The 24,540-nt window shown below is 49.3% G+C and overlaps 1 protein-coding gene across 1 annotated transcript in view; it reads right to left on the reverse strand.

Annotated features, from left to right (window-relative positions):
- SLC25A10 (solute carrier family 25 member 10) overlaps positions 1-1,863 on the reverse strand; it is a 35,392-nt gene extending 33,529 nt beyond the window's left edge. The window contains exon 1 of the mRNA XM_077251327.1: positions 1,256-1,863. Within this exon, the coding sequence (XP_077107442.1) occupies positions 1,256-1,345 (90 nt within the window). The 5' untranslated portion in view covers positions 1,346-1,863. The remainder of the gene's footprint in view (positions 1-1,255) is intronic.
- Between the last annotated feature and the right edge of the window lie 22,677 nt (positions 1,864-24,540).

Consider the following 24,540-nt stretch of genomic DNA (forward strand, 5'->3'; position numbering starts at 1 on the left):
CATGTCAGTGTGCGCAGTGTCGTCCTATACATGTCAGTGTGCGCAGTGTCGTCCTATACATGTCAGTGTGCGCAGTGTCGTCCTATACATGTCAGTGTGCGCAGTGTCGTCCTATACATGTCAGTGTGCGCAGCGTCCTACACATGTCAGTGTGCGCAGTGTCGTCCTATACATGTCAGTGTGCGCAGTGTCATCCTATACATGTCAGTGTGCGCAGTGTCGTCCTATACATGTCAGTGTGCGCAGTGTCGTCCTATACATGTCAGTGTGCGCAGCCTCGTCCTATACATGTCAGTGTGCGCAGCCTCGTCCTATACATGTCAGTGTGCAGCCTCGTCCTATACATGTCAGTGTGCGCAGTGTCCTATACATGTCAGTGTGCGCAGTGTCCTATACATGTCAGTGTGCGCAGCGTCCTATACATGTCAGTGTGAGCAGTGTCATATACATGTCAGTGTGAGCAGCCTCGTCCTATACATGTCAGTGTGCGCAGTGTCCTATACATGTCAGTGTGCGCAGTGTCGTCCTATACATGTCAGTGTGCGCAGCGTCCTATACATGTCAGTGTGCAGCCTCGTCCTATACATGTCAGTGTGTGCAGTGTCCTATACATGTCAGTGTGCGCAGCGTCCTATACATGTCAGTGTGCGCAGCATCCTATACATGTCAGTGTGCGCAGTGTCGTCCTATACATGTCAGTGTGCGCAGCGTCCTATACATGTCAGTGTGCGCAGCATCCTATACATGTCAGTGTGCGCAGTGTCGTCCTATACATGTCAGTGTGCGCAGCGTCCTATACATGTCAGTGTGCGCAGCGTCCTATACATGTCAGTGTGCGCAGCGTCGTCCTATACATGTCAGTGTGCGCAGTGTCGTCCTATACATGTCAGTGTGCGCAGTGTCGTCCTATACATGTCAGTGTGCGCAGTGTCGTCCTATACATGTCAGTGTGCGCAGTGTCGTCCTATACATGTCAGTGTGCGCAGCGTCCTATACATGTCAGTGTGCGCAGCGTCCTATACATGTCAGTGTGCGCAGCGTCGTCCTATACATGTCAGTGTGCGCAGCGTCGTCCTATACATGTCAGTGTGCGCAGTGTCGTCCTATACATGTCAGTGTGCAGCCTCGTCCATCTCTGTACTACACAGGACTATATGGCTGCCATACACACAGCCCTAGCAGGGGTCACACATGCCCTGCACAGATGCACGCTGCACACGTATGAGGAGCCATCTTCCAGATGCCCGGCGCTCACCTTTATAAGGTCTAGCGGGTGGGTACAGCATGCTGCCCCGCAGGACGCCAGGCCCCCGAAGTACCAGCGGGAGATCCTCCGCTCCGCCATCCCTCAGCCTTCTTCTCCCCAAAATCCGGCCGCGCCGGACAGTCCAAGGGCCAGGGGCGGGGTCTGGTCTACTGCGCCGGGACCAATAGGAGAAAGACTAGTACAAGGCCCCGCCCACATTACTGTCAAACCACAAGACTCAGCATGTTAAAGTGGCGCTGCCAGGAGGTGGGGCCCACCGGGGAACAACACATGGTGTGGGAATTGGTGAAAGGTCACCGAGTACGGGCATCGGTCTGCTTCTAAAGACGTGTTGGGATGGTTCGTGCTGTGGATGAGGGGGCCCAGTCCAAAATAACACGTCCACGTGTCATCTATAGCCAGTACAGTGCGGCCCTGGCCTGTCACATGGGACTGCAGCTGCTGGGAAACTACAACTCCCAGCATTCCTATACAGTGGCTGCAGAGTACTGGCTGTATATTCTGCAGTTAGGGTCCTAGGTCACAAGCTGCATGTAATTGTGCGGTCCCAGACTGTCACCCACTGCGTGCAATGGATTGTGGGGGTTATTCCGGGCTACGTGTGACCTGCAGCAGTGCACGTCAGCTCCAGCGGTGTATACCGTGCTGCCACGTGATCCACCCACTCCCCCTGTGTGCAGAGATAACCTCCCGTGTGCAGAGATAATATCACCCTGTGCGCAGAGATTACATCCCCCTGTGTGCAGAGATAACCCCCCCCCTGTGTGCAGAGATACCCCCCCTGTGTGCAGAGATAATCTCCCCGCTGTGTGCAGATATAACATCCCCCCCTGTGTGCAGAGATAACCCCCCCTATGTGCAGAGATAGTCTCCCCTGTGTGCAGAGATAACCCCCCTGTGTGCAGAAATAATCTCCCCCCTATGTGCAGAGTTAATCTCCCCGTGTGCAGAGATAACCCCCCCTGTGTGGAGAGATAATCTCCCCCCTATGTGCAGAGATAATCTCCCCGTGTGCAGAGATAATGTCCCCCCTGTGTGCAGAGATAATGTCCCCCTGTGTGCAGAGATAATGTCCCCCTGAGTGCAGAGATAATCCCCCCCCCCCCGTGGGCAGAGATAACGCCCCCCTGGGTGCAGAGATAATCTCCCCCCTGTGTGCAGAGATAACGTCCCCCCTGTGTGCAGAGATAACCCCCTCCTGTGTGCAGAGATAATCTCCCCCCTGTGTGCAGAGATAACCCCCCTGTGTGCAGAGATAATGTCCCCGCTGTGTACAGAGATAACCTTCCCCCTGTGTGCAGAGATAACGTCCCCCCCCGTGTGCAGAGATAATGTCCCCCTGTGTGCAGAGATAATGTCCCCCTGAGTGCAGAGATAATCCCCCCGTGGGCAGAGATAACGCCCCCCTGGGTGCAGAGATAATCTCCCCCTGTGTGCAGAGATAATCTCCCCCCCGTGGGCAGAGATAATCTCCCTCCTGTGGGAAGAGATAACATCCCCCTGTGCGCAGAGATAATCTTCCCCTGTGTGCAGAGATAACATCCCCCTGTGTGCAGAGATAATCTCCCCCCTGTGGGCAGAGATAATATCACCTGTGTGCAGAGATAACATCCCCCTGTGTGCAGAGATAATCTCCCCCTGTGGGCAGAGATAATATCCCCTGTGTGCAGATAACGTCCCCCCTGTGGGCAGAGATAATATCCCTTGTGTGCAGAGAAAACGTCCCCCTTGTGTGCAAAGGTAACGCCCCCCCCCCTGTGTGCAGAGATAAGGTCCCCCATGTGTGCAGAGATAACAGCCTCATGTGCTAAGATAAATTCCCCCGTGTGCAGAGATGATATTCCCTGTTATGATCCTAGTGGTAGAGGATCTCAGGAGTTCCAGCTAAGTCCGCAAACACAAAAACCAACTCATAGGGAAGTGGTAACTTGGCTGACCGCATATCTGATCCTGACACAACAACTAGAAGTAGCCGGGGAACGTACCTACGTTGATTCTAGACGTCTCGCACCAGCCGGAGAACTAACTACCCCTTTCAGAGAAAATAAGACCTCACTTGCCTCTAGAGAAAAGACCCCAAAGTAAATATACAAGCCCCCAACAAATAATAACGGTGAGGTAAGAAGAAAAGACAAACGTAAGAATGAACTAGATTTAGCAAAGAGAGGCCCACTAATTAATAGCAGAAAATAGGAAGAGGACTTATGCGGTCAGCAAAAAACCCTATAAAAATATCCACGCTGAAGATCCAAGAACCCCCGCACCGACTAACGGTGTGGGGGGAGAATATCAGCCCCCTAGAGCTTCCAGCAAAAACAGAAATCACATTTTGAACAAGCTGGAACAAAATAAGAGCAAATGCAAAAGGACAAAAATAAGAAAGCAGAACTTAGCTTATCTTGCAAAACTCAGGGACCAGGAGTCAGGAGGAAAACAGACATAGACTGATTACATCGATTCCAGGCACTAGACTGAGTTTCCAGGAAGTCTAAAAAGGAACACCCAAGGCCTAACGAACCAGGTGGGTACCAACCTGGGGAAGGATAATCCAAGTGCCATACCGCTAGTGACCACAAGAGGGAGCCAACAAATATAGTTCACAACAGTACCCCCCCTTTAAGGAGGGGTCACCGAACCCTCACCAAGACCACCAGGGCGATCAGGATGAGCAGCGTGAAAGGCACGAACCAAATCGGCCGCATGAACATCAGAGGCGGCCACCCAGGAATTATCCTCCTGACCATAGCCCTTCCATTTGACCAGATACTGAAGCCTCCGTCTAGAGAGACGAGAATCTAAGATCTTCACCACGTACTCCAACTCGCCCTCAACCAACACCGGAGCAGGAGGCTCAACAGCAGGAACCATAGGCACAACGTACCGCCGCAACAAAGACCTATGGAACACATTGTGAATGGCAAACGACACAGGAAGATCCAAACGAAAAGACACCGGATTAAGGACTTCCAAAATTTTATAAGGACCAATAAAGCGAGGCTTAAACTTAGGAGAGGAAACCTTCAGAGGGACAAACCGAGAAGACTACCAAACCAAATCCCCAACACGAAGTCGGGGACCCACACCGCGGCGGCGGTTGGCAAAACGCTGAGCCTTCTCCTGTGACAACTTTAAGTTGTCCACCACATGATTCCAAATCCGCTGCAACCTATCCACCACGGAATCCACCCCAGGACAGTCAGAAGGTTCAACATGACCCGAGGAAAAACACGGATGAAAACCAGAGTTGCAGAAAAATGGCGAAACCAAAGTAGCGGAACTAGCCCGATTATTGAGGGCAAACTCAGCCAATGGCAAGAAGGTCACCCAATCATCCTGATCCGCAGAAACAAAACATCTCAAATAAGCCTCCAGCGTCTGATTAGTTCGCTCTGTTTGGCCATTAGTCTGAGGATGAAAGGCAGATGAAAATGACAAATCAATGCCCATCTTAGCACAAAAAGATCGCCAGAATCTGGACACAAACTGGGATCCTCTGTCAGACACGATATTCTCAGGAATGCCGTGCAAACGAACCACATTCTGAAAGAACAAAGGAACCAGATCGGAAGAGGAAGGCAACTTAGGCAAGGGCACCAAATGGACCATCTTGGAAAAACGATCACACACCACCCAGATGACAGACATTCCTTGAGACACCGGAAGATCTGAAATGAAATCCATGGAAATGTGCGTCCAAGGCCTCTTCGGGACGGGCAAGGGCAAAAGCAACCCGCTGGCACGAGAACAGCAAGGCTTAGCCCGAGCACAAATCCCACAGGACTGCACAAAAGAACGCACATCCCGCGACAGGGAAGGCCACCAAAAGGACCTAGCCACCAAATCTCTGGTACCAAAAATCCCAGGATGCCCTGCCAGCACCGAGGAATGAACCTCAGAGATAACTCTGCTGGTCCATTTATCAGGAACAAACAATCTATCAGGTGGGCAAGGGTCAGGTCTACCAGCCTGAAATCTCTGCAACACACGTCGCAAATCAGGAGAAATGGCCGACAAGATTACTCCCTCTTTAAGAATACCAGCTGGCTCTAAGACGCCGGGAGAGTCAGGCACAAAGCTCCTAAAAAAAGCATCAGCCTTCACATTCTTTGAACCAGGCAGGTACGAGACCACAAAGTCAAAACGGGAGAAAAACAACGACCAACGAGCCTGTCTAGGATTCAGGCGCTTAGCAGACTCGAGATACATCAGATTTTTGTGATCAGTCAAGACCACCACACGATGCTTAGCTCCCTCGAGCCAATGACGCCACTCCTCAAATGCCCACTTCATGGCCAATAACTCCCGATTACCAACATCATAGTTCCGCTCAGCAGGCGAAAATTTCCTAGAGAAAAAAGCACATGGTCTCATCACAGAGCAACCAGGGCCTTTCTGCGACAAAACAGCTCCGGCACCGATCTCAGAAGCATCCACTTCAACCTGAAAGGGAAGTGAGACATCAGGCTGGCACAAAACAGGCGCCGAAGTAAACCGGCGCTTCAGCTCCCGAAAAGCCTCCACGGCTGCAGGAGCCCAATTAGCAACATCAGAACCTTTCTTGGTCATATCCGTCAAAGGTTTAACAACGCTAGAAAAATTAGCAATAAAACGACGGTAGAAATTAGCAAAACCCAAGAACTTCTGAAGACTCTTAACAGACGTGGGTTGAGTCCAATCATGAATAGCTCGGACCTTGACTGGGTCCATCTCCACAGTAGAAGGGGAGAAAATAAAACCCAAGAAGGAAACCTTCTGCACTCCAAAGAGACACTTTGAGCCCTTCACAAACAGCATTATCACGCAAAACCTGAAACACCATCCTGACCTGCTTTACATGAGAATCCCAATCATCAGAAAAAAACAGAATATCATCCAGATAAACAATCATAAATCTATCTAGATACTTCCGGAAGATGTCATGCATAAAGGACTGAAACACTGAAGGAGCATTAGAGAGCCCAAAAGGCATCACCAAGTACTCAAAATGACCTTCGGGCGTATTGAACGCAGTTTTCCATTCATCTCCCTGCTTAATGCGCACAAGGTTGTACGCACCACGAAGATCTATCTTGGTGAACCAACTGGCACCCTTAATCCGAGCAAACAAGTCCGACAATAGTGGCAAAGAATACTGAAATTTGACAGTGATATTATTCAGAAGCCGATAGTCAATACAAGGTCTCAAAGACCCGTCTTTCTTGGCCACAAAAAAGAATCCCGCACCAAGAGGGGAAGAAGATGGACGAATATGTCCTTTCTCCAAAGACTCCTTTATATAAGAACGCATTGCGTCATGCTCAGGTACAGATAGATTAAATAATCGTCCCTTAGGAAATTTACTACCAGGAATCAAATCTATAGCGCAGTCCCTATGAGGAGGAAGGGCACTGGACCTGGACTCACTGAATACATCCTGATAGTCCAATAAATACTCCGGAACTTCAGAAGGAGTAGAAGAGGCAATAGAGACCGGCGGGGAATCGCAATGAATTCCCCGACAACCCCAACTTGACACAGACATAGCCTTCCAATCCAAAACTGGATTATGGGTCTGTAACCATGGCAGACCCAAAACGACCAAATCATGCATTTTATGCAGAACAAGAAAACGAATCACCTCCCGATGTTCAGGAGTCATGCACATGGTCACTTGTGTCCAATACTGCGGTTTATTCTCCGCCAATGGCGTAGCATCAATTCCTCTAAGAGGAATAGGATTTTCCAAAGGCTCCAGGACAAAACCACAGCGCTTGGCAAACGACAAGTCCATAAGACTCAGGGCAGCACCAGAATCCACAAATGCCATAACAGGGTAGGAAGACAATGAGCAAATTAAAGTCACAGACAAAATAAACTTAGGCTGCAAATTACCAATGGCGACAGGACTAACAACCTTTGTTAGGCATTTAGAGCATGCTGAGATAACATGTGTAGAGTCACCGCAGTAAAAACACAACCCATTCTGACGTCTATGATTTTGTCGTTCAGTTTTAGTCTGAATTCTATCACATTGCATTGAGTCAGGTGTCCGTTCAGACAATACTGCCAGAGAATTAGCAGATTTGCGCTCCCGCAAACGCCGATCAATCTGAATGGCAAGAGTCATAGAATCATTCAAACTTGTAGGGATGGGAAACCCCACCATCACATTCTTAATGGCCTCAGAAAGGCCATCTCTGAAATTTGCGGCCAGAGCACACTCATTCCATTGAGTAAGCACGGACCATTTCCGAAATTTTTGGCAATACACTTCAGCTTCATCCTGGCCCTGAGAGATAGCCAGGAACGCTTTTTCTGCCTGAATTTCAAGATTAGGCTCCTCATAAAGCAATCCGAGCGCCAGAAAAAACGCATCAATATTTGCCAATGCAGGATCTCCTGGCGCCAATGAGAAGGCCCAATCCTGAGGGTCGCCACGCAAGAAGGAGATAACAATTTTAACTTGCTGAGCTGAGTCTCCAGACGAACGAGGTCTCAAAGATAGAAACAATTTACAGTTATTCCTAAAATTCCTAAATTTAAATCGATCTCCAGAGAACAGCTCAGGAATAGGTATCTTAGGCTCTGACATAAGACTACAAGTAACAAAATCCTGAATGCCCTGCACTCGTGCAGCAAGCTGATCCACACTAGTAATCAGAGTCTGAACATTCATGTCTGCAGCAGGGCTTCAAGCCACTCAGAGAAAAAGGGGAAGGAGAAAAAAAAAACTCAGAACTTTTTTTTCTTTTAATCCCGCTTCAGCAATGCATTAAATATTCTCTTTTTGGGCCTGGAATACTGTTATGATCCTAGTGGTAGAGGATCTCAGGAGTTCCAGCTAAGTCCGCAAACACAAAAACCAGCTCATAGGGAAGTGGTAACTTGGCTGACCGCATATCTGATCCTGACACAACAACTAGAAGTAGCCGGGGAACGTACCTACGTTGATTCTAGACGTCTCGCACCAGCCGGAGAACTAACTACCCCTTTCAGAGAAAATAAGACCTCACTTGCCTCCAGAGAAAAGACCCCAAAGTAAATATACAAGCCCCCAACAAATAATAACGGTGAGGTAAGAAGAAAAGACAAACGTAAGAATGAACTAGATTTAGCAAAGAGAGGCCCACTAATTAATAGCAGAAAATAGGAAGAAGACTTATGCGGTCAGCAAAAAACCCTATAAAAATATCCACGCTGAAGATCCAAGAACCCCCGCACCGACTAACGGTGTGGGGGGAGAATATCAGCCCCCTAGAGCTTCCAGCAAAAACAGAAATCACATTTTGAACAAGCTGGAACAAAATAAGAGCAAATGCAAAAGGACAAAAATAAGAAAGCAGAACTTAGCTTATCTTGCAAAACTCAGGGACCAGGAGTCAGGAGGAAAACAGACATAGACTGATTACATCGATTCCAAGCACTAGACTGAGTTTCCAGGAAGTCTAAAAAGGAACACCCAAGGCCTAACGAACCAGGTGGGTATCAACCTGGGGAAGGATAATCCAAGTGCCATACCGCTAGTGACCACAAGAGGGAGCCAACAAATATAGTTCACAACAATTCCCCTCCTGCGAGCAGAGATTATATCCTCCTTCTGTGTGCACACTTAGTATCCTCCTGTGGTCAGGTAATCATAGAATCATAGAGAATCATAGAATGCTAGAGTTTGAAGTGACCTCCTGGGTCATCTGGTCCAACTCCCTGCTTAAATCTTGATTCACTAAATCATCCCAGACAGATGTCTGTGCAGCCTCTGTTTGAATCTTCTGTGTGCACACTTAGTATCCTCCTGTGGGAAGGTATTCTCCTGTGTGCACACTTAGTATCTACCTGTGGGAAGGTATTCTCCTGTGTGCACACTTAGTATCTTCCTGTGGGCAGATATTCTCCTATGTGCACTGTCACGATAATGTATGAAATGTAATATGATTTTGTAGCTTTGCCTGTTGGCACCCATGCTGTGGGCTAAAACCCCCCTTCTCTCTGGGTTTCTGAGATGTGTATGTGTAGATCCCAAACCCCTCATGCCCCTACCAGAAGAATTTTTATTGCGCTTGGAGCTGTAAGCCGATCTCCCTACATTGCTCACTCTCCCTCCTCCCATCTAGAATCAGCTAGAACTGATATAGAATTTTCCTAAAGACAGGAAGTCCTTTGTTCCATTATAATAAGATATTGGGCCAACGATTTAGGCTAGGAAAATAATAAGTCCATTTTGTGAATTTCCATCGGTGGATCTGTCGGCCACAGTAAGCGTGAGCCTCTGAGCCCAACGGGTACAGAGTACGGATTTCTCCGGAACCGGGCGTCCCAACAAGCCCGAATTTCGTACCAATAGAAAGCCAATTGTAAAATAAGAAGAATCAGGGGTGTGCTGTGATTCTGACATGTTCTGGAGCGGAGATACGAGCATTATAAGAAATTGTGTTAAATTTGGTAAGTCTGAGGAGAGGGGAGGGTCTGGGGAAACCAGCCCTGTTAGTGATGTCACAGGGCTGCAGTTTATAAGTTTTCTACCAGGCATTCAGCAGTTAGTCTTACCTGAGGAGCTCTTACTGCCAGCCCTGATGAACTGGGATATTTGGAGCTCCGCCCACTAGCCTGGTTTTGCCTGAAAAGATCTGAACACATGTAAGTGTTAATTTCTCATTTAACCTCTGTTATTTTATAATTTCTTTGTACATCTTTTCAATTGCCTCTTAATGTAACATCCTTGTAATATTTTGATAAACACTGCCTAATCTTTCGGAGTAAAATATGTAAATTACTAGTTTCGTTCTTCCTGCTCTAAAACGTACCCTAAGTCTTCTGAAGGGAATTACGCTACTGTTTTGGGTTAGCTTCGGACCCGTTTAATCGAAGCTGGTGGCAGCATACCTTGTTCTGTGTATTTGGGAGTCATTGTAGTGATGGCGGCGTTGATAATTATTGTTCCTGCCTGAGTGGGAGTAGTTATATCGCCCTCGTTGCAGCGTGCCCAGTAGCCAGTACATAGCAGGCAGCCTTTCTGGTGACTAATTACCTTAGGTGCTGTACCTAATGTGATCTGAGGGTAAAGGGGGCGCCAGAGAGCTGCAAGTTTTCAAGCAGAACTGTAAAGCGGGATATACATAAATCCCTGCAGTTCGTGGTATATTGTAGAGCAGTGGGATAACTAAAATAAGCCCCTGCTGTAAATTGATAGGTCAATAACGTGTGTGTTTTCATCACATTGTTAGCAGTGGAGGGATAACTAAGATAAGCCCCCCTGCACATGTGATAGCCATATGTTGACCTAAGGTCACCCCGATCCGTGACGTAGGAGTGACGGTCACGGTGTGAATTGTGACATATTGGTGACAGCACGGTGGGATCTTAGAGCATTAGTGATCTGGTTTGAGCAATCATTCCTCTCACTAAAGACTTGGAAAGTTCTTGCGAGGACTCTGCGCAAATAAGTTTGGAGAACGAACTCAGTGTTTATTAGTCCTGAGACAATTGTGTGTACTAGTAGTTATCCCCTCACTCTCTCTTCGTTTTTCTATCCTTTCTTTTATTTGGCAGCAACCATGGCTGCGAAAGGAGAAGCCTGGTACACCCAGCAGAACAAGGACACTCTTGCTGGGATATGCACGTACCATGGCCTGAACTCCTGTGGCAAATCCAAGGCTGAAATAGTCGCTGAACTGGTGCAATTTGAAGTAGACCGCTCTTAGAGCCCAGTGGCCGCAGATCCCGGCACCAGCGAAAATGGTGCCGCCGCAGAGGTCCAACCACTCAATGGCGGCCCTACTTGCAACCAGGGAAGCGCGGACCTCCGCCTGCAGCTGGCTCTGCAACAATGCTCTGCAGACGACGCAGAGAGACGACTGCAGCTGGTCCTGCAATTCCGAGAGGAGGAGAGAGCCGAGCGAGAGGCCCAGCGAGCCGAGCGGGAGGCTGAGAGAGCAGAGCACCAAGCCCAGCGAGGATATGAACTGGAGATGCTCCGGCAGGGGTTAATGCCCTCCACCGCCCGGAGCCGTGAGCCCAGCAGCGCTCAGATACCAAAGCCCCGGCTCGAGCACTTTCCGGTGATGGAAAAGGACGGGGACTTGGACACTTTTCTGCGGGCCTTTGAGAAAGCCTGCAGACAGTACCAGCTGCCTACAGAAGAATGGGCACGATACCTGATCCCAGGGCTGAGAGGCAAAGCTCTGGAGGCGTTTGCTGCCCTCCCTCAAGAACACGATGGTGACTATGAGGCCATCAAGCAGGCCCTGATAGCCAAGTACCAGCTTACACCCGAGGTGTACCGTAGAAAGTTCCGGAACCTCCAATGTGGCCCACACAACAGCTACGGCGATGTGGTGTGTGGACTCAGGACCCGCTTTAACCAGTGGATCCATGGACTGTCAGTGACCACCTTTGAGCAGCTGGGAGACCTGATGATCAAAAACCAGTTCTTCCATCTTGGCCCAGCTGAGGTGCGACAGTTCATGATGGACAGAGAACCCAAAGACGTGCTGAAAGTAGCACAGATTGCCGATGCCTATAAGGCCAACCGTAGATCGGAAGTGCGGAAGCCAGTCACCACCGGCTGGAGAGGGGGTAAGCCTGCAACCAATGCCAGTACCCCTGCCAGCCAACACACCAGAGGTCCTGTCCCCGTGGCCAACAGCACCAGACCTACCACCGACCCTCGCCAGTGTTTCTTCTGCAAGCGAACTGGCCATATCAGTCCCCACTGTCCAGACAAGCAGAAGAACCCCCCAGCCAAGGCCCCAGGGCCTAATGCAGCAGTTCTTTTGGTGGGTGGTGTGGCTGGGAGGGTGTTTGACAACGTACAGCACGTCACCGTGGGAGGCCATGTCGCTACAGGCCTCAAGGACACCGGGGCTGAATGGACCCTCATCCGACCCGAACTGGCGGCCCCTGAAGATATCATTCTGGGGAAAACCCTAACTGTCACCGGGATTGGGGGCATCAGCTGTCCCTTGCCAATGGCCCGGGTTTATATTGATTGGAGTGCCGGGAGCGGGGTGAAGGAAGTGGGGCTGTCTGATAATTTCTCCACTGATGTTTTGTCGGGGACTGATTTGGGGAGGATGGTTGCATACTACGTTCCTGACACCCCCTCCCCAATCTGCTAATAAGGGTAACGTGAACCCTGATGATGATGGGAAATCGCATGTATTACCTGACCATGCTTTATCCAGTAATGATGCATCTGATAACCATTTTTTCCCTAGGATTGGTGATGAAAATGATGTAAATGTGCCATCTGAACCTGATAATGATTTTTCTGTGAAAGTTGATGTGTCCATAGGTACAGGAATGCTCAGCCCCGTCGCTCTGCAGAGTGAGACGGCTGAGGAACCCCTAGCAGGGGCAAGTGTCAGTGCTACAGGAAATGGGGAGATGCATGGGAACCGTGAGAAAGGTGATGCCATGAAATTGACCAGTGCCACCGAGGAAGGTAACTGGCCCATAAGTAGCACTGCTCCTGAGGTAATGGGGGTGGAAGGGGAGGTAGAGCCCATAGCAGCGCCGGCTGATGGGTCTGCGGAAATCCCTGGGGAGACAGCCTACGTAGCTGCTGTCACCCGCAGTCAGAGTGCCCGGAACACAGATAACTGTCTGCCTTCCGGACCCTCCTCAGTCATCATTGTGACTGAACCAGAGATGGACCCAGAGCTGGTCCCAGAAGGTTCCCGTGGGGAAGGGACCCTGACATGGCTCCTGGCTTCCCCTAGCCAGGAGTTTCAGGCCGCTCTACGTGCAGATGCGAGCCTAGAGAGTTTGAGACAACTCGCCAAGATGCCCACCTCCGTGACTGATAAGGAGAGGGTGTTCTGGGAACGAGGAAGGTTGTATCGGGAGACAGTACGCGGAAAATCGCAAATGAAGTGGTTGAGGGAAAGACAGCTGGTCGTCCCGCAGCAATTCCGGGGTGAGTTGTTACGGATTGCCCATGAGATCCCGCTAGCTGGACACTTGGGGATCAGCAAAACAAAGGCCCGGCTGTCTCAACACTTCTATTGGCCTAAGATGGGACAGATGTGTCAAACTACTGCCGCTCCTGTACCACCTGTCAAAGAGTGGGGAAGGCGGGGCCTGCTCTTAAGGCTCCCCTGATCCCTTTGCCAGTGATAGAGGAGCATTTCCAGAGGATCGTGGTGGACATTGTGGGCCCGCTGGCCGTCCCCAAGCAATACATCCTTACTGTGCTACACTACGCTACCCGGTACCCAGAGACAGTAGCTCTGTCGTCAACTAGGGCAGATAAGGTGGCGGATGCCCTGTTGGCTATCTTTGCACGTGTAGGATTTCCCAGGGAGATGCTTACTGATCAAGGGACCTAATTCATGTCTCGCCTAATGGAGGCTCTCTGTAAGAGAATGCAGGTGAAGCACCTGGTATCGAGTGCGTATCACCACAGACCAATGGCTTGTGTGAACGCTTCAATGGTACCCTCAAACAGATGCTACGCATGCTGGTTGAGACCCAAGGGCACGACTGGGAGCGGTACCTCCCACACCTGCTATTCTCTTACCAAGAGGTTCCGCAGGCCTCAACGGGGTTCTCCCCCTTCTAGTTCCTGTACGGCAGGTGAGTCCGGGGACCCCTTGGGTTGGTAAGGGAATCCTGGGAAGAGGAGCCGAACCCTTCTTAAGTGTCCATAGTGGAGTATGTCATGCGTTTCAGTGACAAGACGCAGTTGGTGCATGACAACATGACGCAGGCTCAGGCTGATCAGAAGCACTGTTACGACCAGAATGCCCGGGAGCGGACCAACCACGTGGGTCAGAAGGTGTGGGTGCTGGTCCTTGTACCAAAGGATAAACTTCAGGCAGCCTGGGAAGGCCCGTACGTCATCCACCAACAGCTCAACCCAGTCACCTATTGTACGTGGTCACGCTTGACCACGCTTGGGATAGGCGAAAGGCCTTTCACGTCAACATGATGAAGGCTCATCATGAACGTGAACTTTTCGTCCTACCGGTCTGCAGCTTGCCCGAAGACAGGGAGGAAGACACCCTCCTGGACATGCTGGCCCAAGCCAAGGCCGGTGGGTCCATTGAGGACATGGAGGTAAGCGCCTCTTTAACCGAACCCCAGCGGTTGCAGTTGCAAACCACGCTGGAACCCTTCCGGGCCGTGTTCTCCAACTGACCTGGAAGGACTGAGTTAGCAGTCCATGAGGTGGACACCAGGAATCATGCCACACTACGGCGAACACCCATTGAATCTCCAACCTGGTGCAGCAGGTTATGCGCCAGGAGATCGATGAGATGTTACAGCTGGGGGTGATTCGACGGTCAAAGAGCTCGAGGGCCTCACCTGTAGTTCTCGTGCCCAAGAAGGACCGGTCCACCCAGTTCTGTGTAGACTACAGGGGGCTCAACGCCATCACAGCCCCTGACGCGCACCTAATGCCGCGCATCGAGGAGCTGCTTGAGAGGTTAGCTGGCGCAGATTACCTGACCATAATGGATCTGAGTCGAGGATACTGGCAGATTCCCCTGATCCCCGAGGCGGAGAAGTCCGCCTTTATCACACCCTTTGGACTGTACGAGTCCACAGTCATGCCCTTCGGCATGAAGAATGCCCCTGCCAATTTCCAGTGGATGGTCAACCTCCTGCTTCAGGGACTGGAGAAGTATGCGGTGGCGTACTTGGATGACATTGCCATCTTCAGTTCCTCCTGGGAGGAACACCTGCAGCATCTTGAGGAAGTGCTAAGGCGAATTCACCGAGCCGGACTGACTATCAAGCTGGGAAAGTGCCAGATGGGCATGAGTGAGGTCCACTACCTAGGGCACCGGTTAGGCGGGGGCACCCTAAAGCCAGAGCCTGAAAAAGTGAGAGCAATCGTGAACTGGCCCACCCCCAGGACCAAGAAACAGGTGATGTCCTTCCTGGGCACTGCAGGGTACTATAGGCACTTCGTACAGCACTATAGTAGCCTGGCAAAACCCTTGACTGACCTCACCAGGAAAAAGCTACCCCACATCATCAACTGGACCGACGGCTCTGAGGGGGCCTTCCAGGCATTGAAAACAGCACTGTGCAATGCCCCTGTGTTGAAAGCAGTCAACAGCAGTCGACCGTTCTTGGTGCAGACCGATGCCAGTGAGTTTGGCCTCGGTGCTGTGCTCAGCCAGGTTGACTCGGAGGACCAAGGGCACCCCGTGTTATACCTGAGCTGGAAACTTCTGCCGAGGGAAGTGGCCTACTCCACCATCGAGAGGGAGTGCCTGGCCATAGTCTGGGCCCTGCAGCGCTCGCAGCCCTACTTGTACGGTCCCACCTTCACTGTGGTGACCGACCACAACCCTCTGCTCTGGCTAAACGCCATGTGTGGAAACAATGGCAGGTTGCAACGCTGGAGCCGTGCCCTTCAGCAGTTTGACTTCACCATTGAACACAAAATGGGCAGGGAGCATGGCAATGCAGATGGACTGTCCAGCCAGGGTGAACCTACTGAGGTGCGCATGGAGGCATACCGAGGGGTTCTGCCTCCGTAGTGCAGACCAAAAGGGGAGGTGTCACGATAATGTATGAAATGTAATGATTTTGTAGCTTTGCCTGTTAGCACCCATGCTGTGGGCTAAAACCCCCCTTCTCTCTGGGTTTCTGAGATGTGTATGTGTAGATCCCAAACCCCTCATGCCCCTAAAAGAAGAATTTTTATTGCGCTTGGAGCTGTAAGCTGATCTCCCTACATTGCTCACTCTCCCTCCTGCCATCTAGAATCAACTGGTATAGAATTTTTCTAAAGACAGGAAGTCCTTTGTTCTATTATAGTAAGATATTGGGCCAACAATTTAGGCTAGGAAAATAATAAGTCCATTTTGTGAATCTCCATCGGCGGATCTGTCGGCCACAGTAAGCGCGAGCCTCTGAGCCCAACAGGTACAGAGTACGGATTTCTCCGAAACCGGGCATCCCAACGAGCCCGAATTTGGTACCAATAGAAAGCCAATTGTAAAATAAGAAGAATGAGGGGTGTGCTGTGATTCTGACATGTTGTGGAGCGGAGATATGAGCATTATAAGAAATTGTGTTAAATTTGGTAAGTCTGAGGAAAGGGAAGGGTCTGGGAAAACCATCCCTGTTAGTGATGTCACAGGGCTGCAGTTTATAAGTTTTCTACCAGGCACCCAGCAGTTGTCTTACCTGAAGAGCTCTTACTGCCAGCCCTGATGAACTGGGATATTTGGAGCTCCGCCCACTAGCCTGGTTTTGCCTGAAAAGATCTGAACACATGTAAGTGTTAATTTCTCATTTAACCTCTGTTATTTTATAATTTCTTTGTACATATTTTCAATTGTCTCTTACTGTAACATCCTTGTAATATATTGATAAACACTGCCTAATCTTTCGGAGTAAAATATGTAAATTACTAATTTCGTTCTTCCTGCTCTAAAACGTACCCTAAGTCTTCTGAAGAGAATTACGCTACTGTTTTGGGTTAGCTTTGGACCCGTTTAATCGAAGCTGGTGGCAGCATACCTTGTTCTGTGTATTTGGGAGTCATTGTAGTGACGGCGGCATTGATAATTATTGTTCCTGCCTGAGTGGGAGTAGTTATATCGCCCTCGCTGCAGCGTGCCCAGTAGCCAATACATAGCATGCAGCCTTTCTGGTGACTAATTACCTTAGGTGCAGTACCTAATGTGACCTGAGGGTAAAGGGGGCGCCAGAGAGCTGCAAGTTTTCAAGCAGAACTGTAAAGCGGGATATACATAAATCCCTGCAGTTTGTGGTATATTGAAGAGCAGTGGGTTAACTAAAATAAGCCCCTGTTGTAAATTGATAGGTCAATAACCTTGTGTGTGTTTTCATCACATTGTTAGCAGTGGAGGGATAACTAAGATAAGCCCCCCTGCACATGTGATAGCCGTCTGTTGACCTAAGGTCACCCCAATCCGTGACGTAGGGGTGACGGTCACAGTGTGAATCGTGACATGCACACTTCGTATCCCCCTTCTGCGAGCAGAGATAATATCCTCCTTCTTCTGTGTGCACACCTAGTATCCTCCTGGGGTCAGATAATCTTCTGTGTGCACACTTAGTATCCTCCTGTGGGAAGGTAATCTCCTGTGTGCACACTTAGTATCCCCTTGTGGGCAGGCATTGTCCCCTGTGAACACTTAGTATCCTCCTGTGGGCAGGTATTCTCCTGTGTGTACACTTAGTATCCCCCTGTGGACAGGTATTCTCCTGAGTGCACCCTTAGTATCCTCCTGTGGGCAGGTATTCTCCAGTGTGCACACTTAGTATCCTCCTGTGGGCAGATATTCTCCTGTGCGCACACTTAGTATCTTCCTGTGGGAAGGTATTCTCCTGTGTGCACACCTAGTATCCCCCCGTGGGCAGGTAATCTCCTGTATGTACACTTAGTATCCCCTTGTGAGCAGGTAATCCCCTCTATGAACACTTAGTATCCTCCTGTGGTCAGGTATTTGCCTGTGTTCACACTTAGTATCTTCCTATGGGCAGGTACTCTCCTGAGTGCACCCTTAGTATCCTCCTGTCAGCAGGTATTCTCCAGTGTGCACACTTAGTATCCCCTTGTGGACAGGTATTCTCCTGACTGCACACTTAGTATCCTCATGTGGGCAGGTAATCTCCTCTATGAACACTTAATATCCCCCTATGGGAAGGTATTCTCCTGAGTGCACACTTAGTATCCCCTTGTGGGCAGGTATTCTCCTGTGTGCACACTTCGTATCCACCTGTGGGCAGGTATTCTCCTGTGTGCACACTTCGTATCCACCTGTGGGCAGGTAATCTCCTTTGTGCACACTTAGTATCCCTCCGTGGGCAGGTATTCTCCTGAGTGCACACTTAGTATCCTCCTGTTGACAGGTATTCTCTTGAGTGCACACTTAGTATCCTCCTGTGGACAGGTATTCTCCTTTGTGCACACTTAGTATCCCGAAGCCTCTCATTAATTCTATTCCGATCGGACAATTCCTGCGTCTACGCAGGATTTGTTCCGATGAGGATGACTTTAAATCTAAAGCACAAGATTTGAGCGTGAGATTTCGTGATAGGGGTTATAGTGGACGCTCCATTAAGAGAGCATACAATAGAGCAAGATATGCCACCAGGCAATCTTTGCTCTATAAAAAGAAAACCCCGAAATTTAATCAAAAAATAAGATTTATCACGAACTATCATGCTCAATTCTCACGAATGAGAAATTGTCTCCAAAGGGCATGGCCGATCCTCCAGACTGATCCTATTTTAAATCAACTGTTGCCCGCTACCCCCAGTGTCACAGTTAGACGCTCACGAAATTTTCGGGACCACCTTGTACACAGCCACTACCAAGGTGAAATTAAATCCACCTTTTTGGATATGGGTCGTCCTGCGTGTGGCTGCACTCCTTGTGGCCGGTGCGTCGCCTGCCCTAATGTCGAGCGTACCCGCACCTTTTTTAATTCTGCAGGTACTAAGACATATGATATTTGGAAGCACATTTCGTGTAATTCACGTTATGTGGTTTATTTTGCGACCTGTCCCTGCAATCTAATATATATTGGCATGACCTCTCGCCAATTTAAGGTGCGGGTGCGTGAGCATGTTTTGGGGATTGAGGCGGCGGCCGGCCAGGAGGACGTAGCCACGCTCAGGACTATACCACGGCATTTTAAAATCCACCATGACTGTGACAGTTCCCTCCTCAGGGTCAGGGGAATTGATATCATCACCCCTGGGATTCGTGGGGGGAACCTGAGTCAGAAATTGGCACGCTGTGAGACAAGGTGGATCTGGGCTTTGGACACTGTCTAGCCCAAAGGGCTAAATGAAACAATTAGCTTTGTTCCTTTTCTATGAGTGTGTTATCTCTCTCTCTCGGGCCTATTCTACAATAATTTCTATAATATTTTCCACTATCCATGTGCACATATAGGCGTTTTCTTTGTTTTTAACCTTTGTTTTATATATTTTTATCTAGTAAACATCCACTTTCTCTCCGTTTGGTGAATGCATGCCAGCTACTTCGTTTGGACATTCTATGCACTATTGGATGGACTGATTACCGTCCCTGCACAACATATATGGCTGTTGGAATATTTGAATTCAATTTTGAGTATCACGTGTATAACCTGTTGTTATCTCTGTATTTTGCTATAATATTGTATCTAATTGCTGTATAAATTTGTGGGTATTATTATAAGATTCCAGTACATCTATGTGCCTATTTAGGTGGTTACCTACATTGGTATAATTTAGTTATAATGGATTACGCTCATTATACCATATATTTATTGCCGCAGATATTACGGTGTCACGTGCCCCCCACTTTGACGCGTGTGCGCCGTGGCTCTCGGTCAGCTGTCCGGTCTCCGGCGTCTCCTCCGCTGCAGGGGGAGTGACTTGTTCCCTCCCTCTGGGCGTCAGACGCCGGCGCCGCCCAGCGTCATGGGTTGCCGCGGTGATGCACGCGTCATCACTGGTGGACGGCACGTGAACAATAGGCGTCAGACGCCGGCGCCGCCCAGCGTTCTTTGTTGCCGCGGTGATTTACGCGTCATCACTGGTGGACGGCACATGAACAATGGCGGCTACAGGATTTCTTGTACAATGTGCAGCGTCTGCTATAGTATTATGTGATGCTGGTGCCGCCTTGCGTGATCCATTGCCATGGGAACATGGCCAAAGGGCACATGTTTGACATCACCTTTTGAACATATACGGATTAGTTTTCTATTATTCAGCTGCTGCACTGAGCGGTGATTGGTGGGTGTTTCCTATTTTAAGTCTGCTACTTTCCCTTACTTGTTACCCCTTGAGAAAGGCTCATCACGCCGAAACGCGCGTTGGGGTTGGTACTAGCTGTGGACTGTGGTGTAATCCGTGCCTGAGCAGGTAATCACATTCTTATTTCCAATAGCGGCCATTGTTGTTGTGCTATTGGATATGCTAACTTACTTATTCCTGTGATGGCCCACTTAGGAGTCCTTTTTTAGGATCTCATACTTGAATTAATTTTTTCCCACATGGTCCACATGCTGGTGCCTCTGGCCGTTTCATGGTGCACATTGTGACCTGAGTGTTTTTCTACTTCCCTCCCTGGCCTTTTTATATCATGTTGTATTTTTATTCAATAAAGCATTTATAATATGGTTCTTGTTGGGTGTTTGTTCGCAAATTTTCTATGGTAGTATATCCTTTGTGCACATTTAGTATCCTCCTGTCAGCAGGTATTCTCCTGTGTGCACACTTAGTATCCCCTTGTGGGCAGGTATTCTCCTGGGTGCACACTTAGTATCCTCCTGTGAGCAGGTAATCTCCTCTATGAACACTTAATATCCCCCTGTGGGAAGGTATTCTCCTCTGTACACACTTAGTATCCCCCCGTGGGCAGGTAATATCCTGTGTGAACACTTAGTATCCCCTTGTGGGCAGGTATTCTCCTGAGTGCACACTTAGTATCCTCCTGTGAGCAGGTAATCTCCTCTATGAACACTTAATATCCCCCTGTGAGAAGGTATTCTCCTCTGTACACACTTAGTATCCCCCCGTGGGCAGGTAATCTCCTCTGTACACACTTAGTATCCCCCCGTGGGCAGGTAATCTCATGTGTGAACACTTAGTATCCCCTTGTGGGCAGGTAATCTCCCGTGTGCACACTTAGTATCCCCTTGTGGGAAGGTATTCTCCTCTGTGAACACTAAATATTCCCCTGTGGACAGGTATTCTCCTGTGTGCACACTTAGCATCCTCCTGTGGGCAGGTAATCTCCCGTGTGCACACTTAGTATCCCCTTGTGGGCAGGTAATCTCTTCTATGAACACTTAGTATCCCCTTGTGGACAGGTATTCTCCTGACTGCACACTTAGTATCCTCATGTGGGCAGGTAATCTCCTCTATGAACACTTAGTATCCCCCTGTGGGAAGGTATTCTCTTCTGTGCACACTTAGTATCCCACCGTGGGCAGGTAATCTCCTGTGTGAACACTTAGTATCCCCTTTGGGCAGGTATTCTCCTCTGTGAACACTTAGTATCCTCCTGTGGGCAGATATTCTTCTGTGTGCACACTTAGTATCTTCCTGCCAGCAGGTATTCTCCTGTGTACACACTTAGTATCCACCTGCCCATACTAAGTGTGTACACAGGAGAATACCTGCTGACCCGTGGGCAGGTAATCTCCTGTGTGCACACTTAGTATCCCCCTGTGGGCAGGTAATCTCCTCTATGAACACTTAGTATCCTCCTGTGGCCAGGTATTTTTCTGTTTTCACACTTAGTATCCTCCCGTGGGCAGGTATTCTTCTCTGTGAACACTTAGTATCCCCTTGTGGGCAGATATTCTCCTGTGTGCACACTTAGTATCCTCCTCTCGCAGGTAATCTCCTGTGTGCACACTTAGTATCTTCCTGTGGGCAAGTATTCTCCTGAGTGCACACTTAGTATCCCCCTGTGGGCAGGTAATCTCCTCTATGAACACTTAGTATCCTCCTGTGGCCAGGTATTTTCCTGTGTTCACACTTAGTATCCTCCCGTGGGCAGGTATTCTCCTGAGTGCACACCTAGTATCCTCCCGTGGGCAGGTATTCTCCTGAGTGCACACTTAGCATCCTCCTGTGGACAGGTATTCTCCTGAGTGCACACTTAGTATCCTCCTGTGGAAAGGTATTCTCCTTTGTGCACACTTAGTATCCTCCTGTGGGCAGGTATTCTCCTGAGTGCACACTTAGTATCCTCCTGTTGACAGGTATTCTCCTTTGTGCACACTTAGTATCCCTCCGTGGGCAGGTAATCTCCTGTGTGCACACTTAGTATTCTCCGGTGGACAGGTATTCTCCTGAGTGCACACTTAGTATCCCTCCGTGGGCAGGTAATCTCCTGTGTGCACACTTAGTATTCTCCTGTGGACAGGTATTCTCCTGAGTGCACACTTAGTATTCTGTTGACAGGTATTCTCCTTTGTGCACACTTAGTATCCTCCTGTTGACAGGTATTCTCCTGAGTGCACACTTAGTATCCTCATGTGTGCAGGTAATCTCCTCTATGAACACTTAGTATCCTCCTGTGGCCAGGTATTTTCCTGTGTTCACACTTAGTATCCTCCCGTGGGCAGGTATTCTCCTGAGTGCACACTTAGTATCCTCCCGTGGGCAGGTATTCTCCTGAGTGCACACTTAGTATCCTCCTGTGGACAGGTATTCTCCTGAGTGCACACTCAGTATCCTCCTGTGGACAGGTATTCTCCTGAGTGTACACTTAGTATCCTCCTGTGGACAGGTATTCTCCTGAGTGCACACTTAGTATCCTGTTGACAGGTATTCTCCTTTGTGCACACTTAGTATCCTCCTGTTGACAGGTATTCTCTTGAGTGCACACTTAGTATCCTCCTGTGGACAGGTATTCTCCTGAGTGCACACTTAGTATCCTGTTGACAGGTATTCTCCTTTGTGCACACTTAGTATCCTCCTGTTGACAGGTATTCTCTTGAGTGCACACTTAGTATCCTCCTGTGGACAGGTATTCTCCTGAGTGCACACTTAGTATCCTGTTGACAGGTATTCTCCTTTGTGCACACTTAGTATCCTCCTGTTGACAGGTATTCTCCTGAGTGCACACTTAGTATCCTCATGTGGGCAGGTAATCTCCTCTATGAACACTTAGTATCCTCCTGTGGCCAGGTATTCTCCTGAGTGCACACTTAGTATCCTCCCGTGGGCAGGTATTCTCCTGAGTGCACACTTAGTATCCTCCTGTGGACAGGTATTCTCCTGAGTGTACACTTAGTATCCTCCTGTGGCCAGGTATTCTCCTGAGTGCACACTTAGTATCCTCCCGTGGGCAGATATTCTCCTGAGTGCACACTTAGTATCCTCCTGTGGACAGGTATTCTCCTGAGTGTACACTTAGTATCCTCCTGTGGACAGGTATTCTCCTGAGTGCACACTCAGTATCCTGTTGACAGGTATTCTCCTGAGTGCACACTTAGTATCCTCCTGTTGACAGGTATTCTCTTGAGTGCACACTTAGTATCCTCCTGTGGGAAGGTATTCTCCTCTGTACACACTTAGTATCCCCCCGTGGGCAGGTAATATCCTGTGTGAACACTTAGTATCCCCTTGTGGGCAGGTATTCTCCTGAGTGCACACTTAGTATCCTCCTGTGAGCAGGTAATCTCCTCTATGAACACTTAATATCCCCCTGTGGGAAGGTATTCTCCTCTGTACACACTTAGTATCCCCCCGTGAGCAGGTAATCTCCTCTGTACACACTTAGTATCCCCCCGTGGGCAGGTAATCTCATGTGTGAACACTTAGTATCCCCTTGTGGGCAGGTAATCTCCCGTGTGCACACTTAGTATCCCCTTGTGGGAAGGTATTCTCCTCTGTGAACACTAAATATTCCCCTGTGGACAGGTATTCTCCTGTGTGCACACTTAGCATCCTCCTGTGGGCAGGTAATCTCCCGTGTGCACACTTAGTATCCCCTTGTGGGCAGGTAATCTCTTCTATGAACACTTAGTATCCCCTTGTGGACAGGTATTCTCCTGACTGCACACTTAGTATCCTCATGTGGGCAGGTAATCTCCTCTATGAACACTTAGTATCCCCCTGTGGGAAGGTATTCTCTTCTGTGCACACTTAGTATCCCACCGTGGGCAGGTAATCTCCTGTGTGAACACTTAGTATCCCCTTTGGGCAGGTATTCTCCTCTGTGAACACTTAGTATCCTCCTGTGGGCAGATATTCTTCTGTGTGCACACTTAGTATCTTCCTGCCAGCAGGTATTCTCCTGTGTACACACTTAGTATCCACCTGCCCATACTAAGTGTGTACACAGGAGAATACCTGCTGACCCGTGGGCAGGTAATCTCCTGTGTGCACACTTAGTATCCCCCTGTGGGCAGGTAATCTCCTCTATGAACACTTAGTATCCTCCTGTGGCCAGGTATTTTTCTGTTTTCACACTTGGTATCCTCCCGTGGGCAGGTATTCTTCTCTGTGAACACTTAGTATCCCCTTGTGGGCAGATATTCTCCTGTGTGCACACTTAGTATCCTCCTCTCGCAGGTAATCTCCTGTGTGCACACTTAGTATCTTCCTGTGGGCAAGTATTCTCCTGAGTGCACACTTAGTATCCCCCTGTGGGCAGGTAATCTCCTCTATGAACACTTAGTATCCTCCTGTGGCCAGGTATTTTCCTGTGTTCACACTTAGTATCCTCCCGTGGGCAGGTATTCTCCTGAGTGCACACCTAGTATCCTCCCGTGGGCAGGTATTCTCCTGAGTGCACACTTAGCATCCTCCTGTGGACAGGTATTCTCCTGAGTGCACACTTAGTATCC

This window comes from Ranitomeya variabilis, chromosome 4 (genome assembly GCF_051348905.1).
Source record: "Ranitomeya variabilis isolate aRanVar5 chromosome 4, aRanVar5.hap1, whole genome shotgun sequence".
NCBI lineage: Eukaryota > Metazoa > Chordata > Amphibia > Anura > Dendrobatidae > Ranitomeya > Ranitomeya variabilis.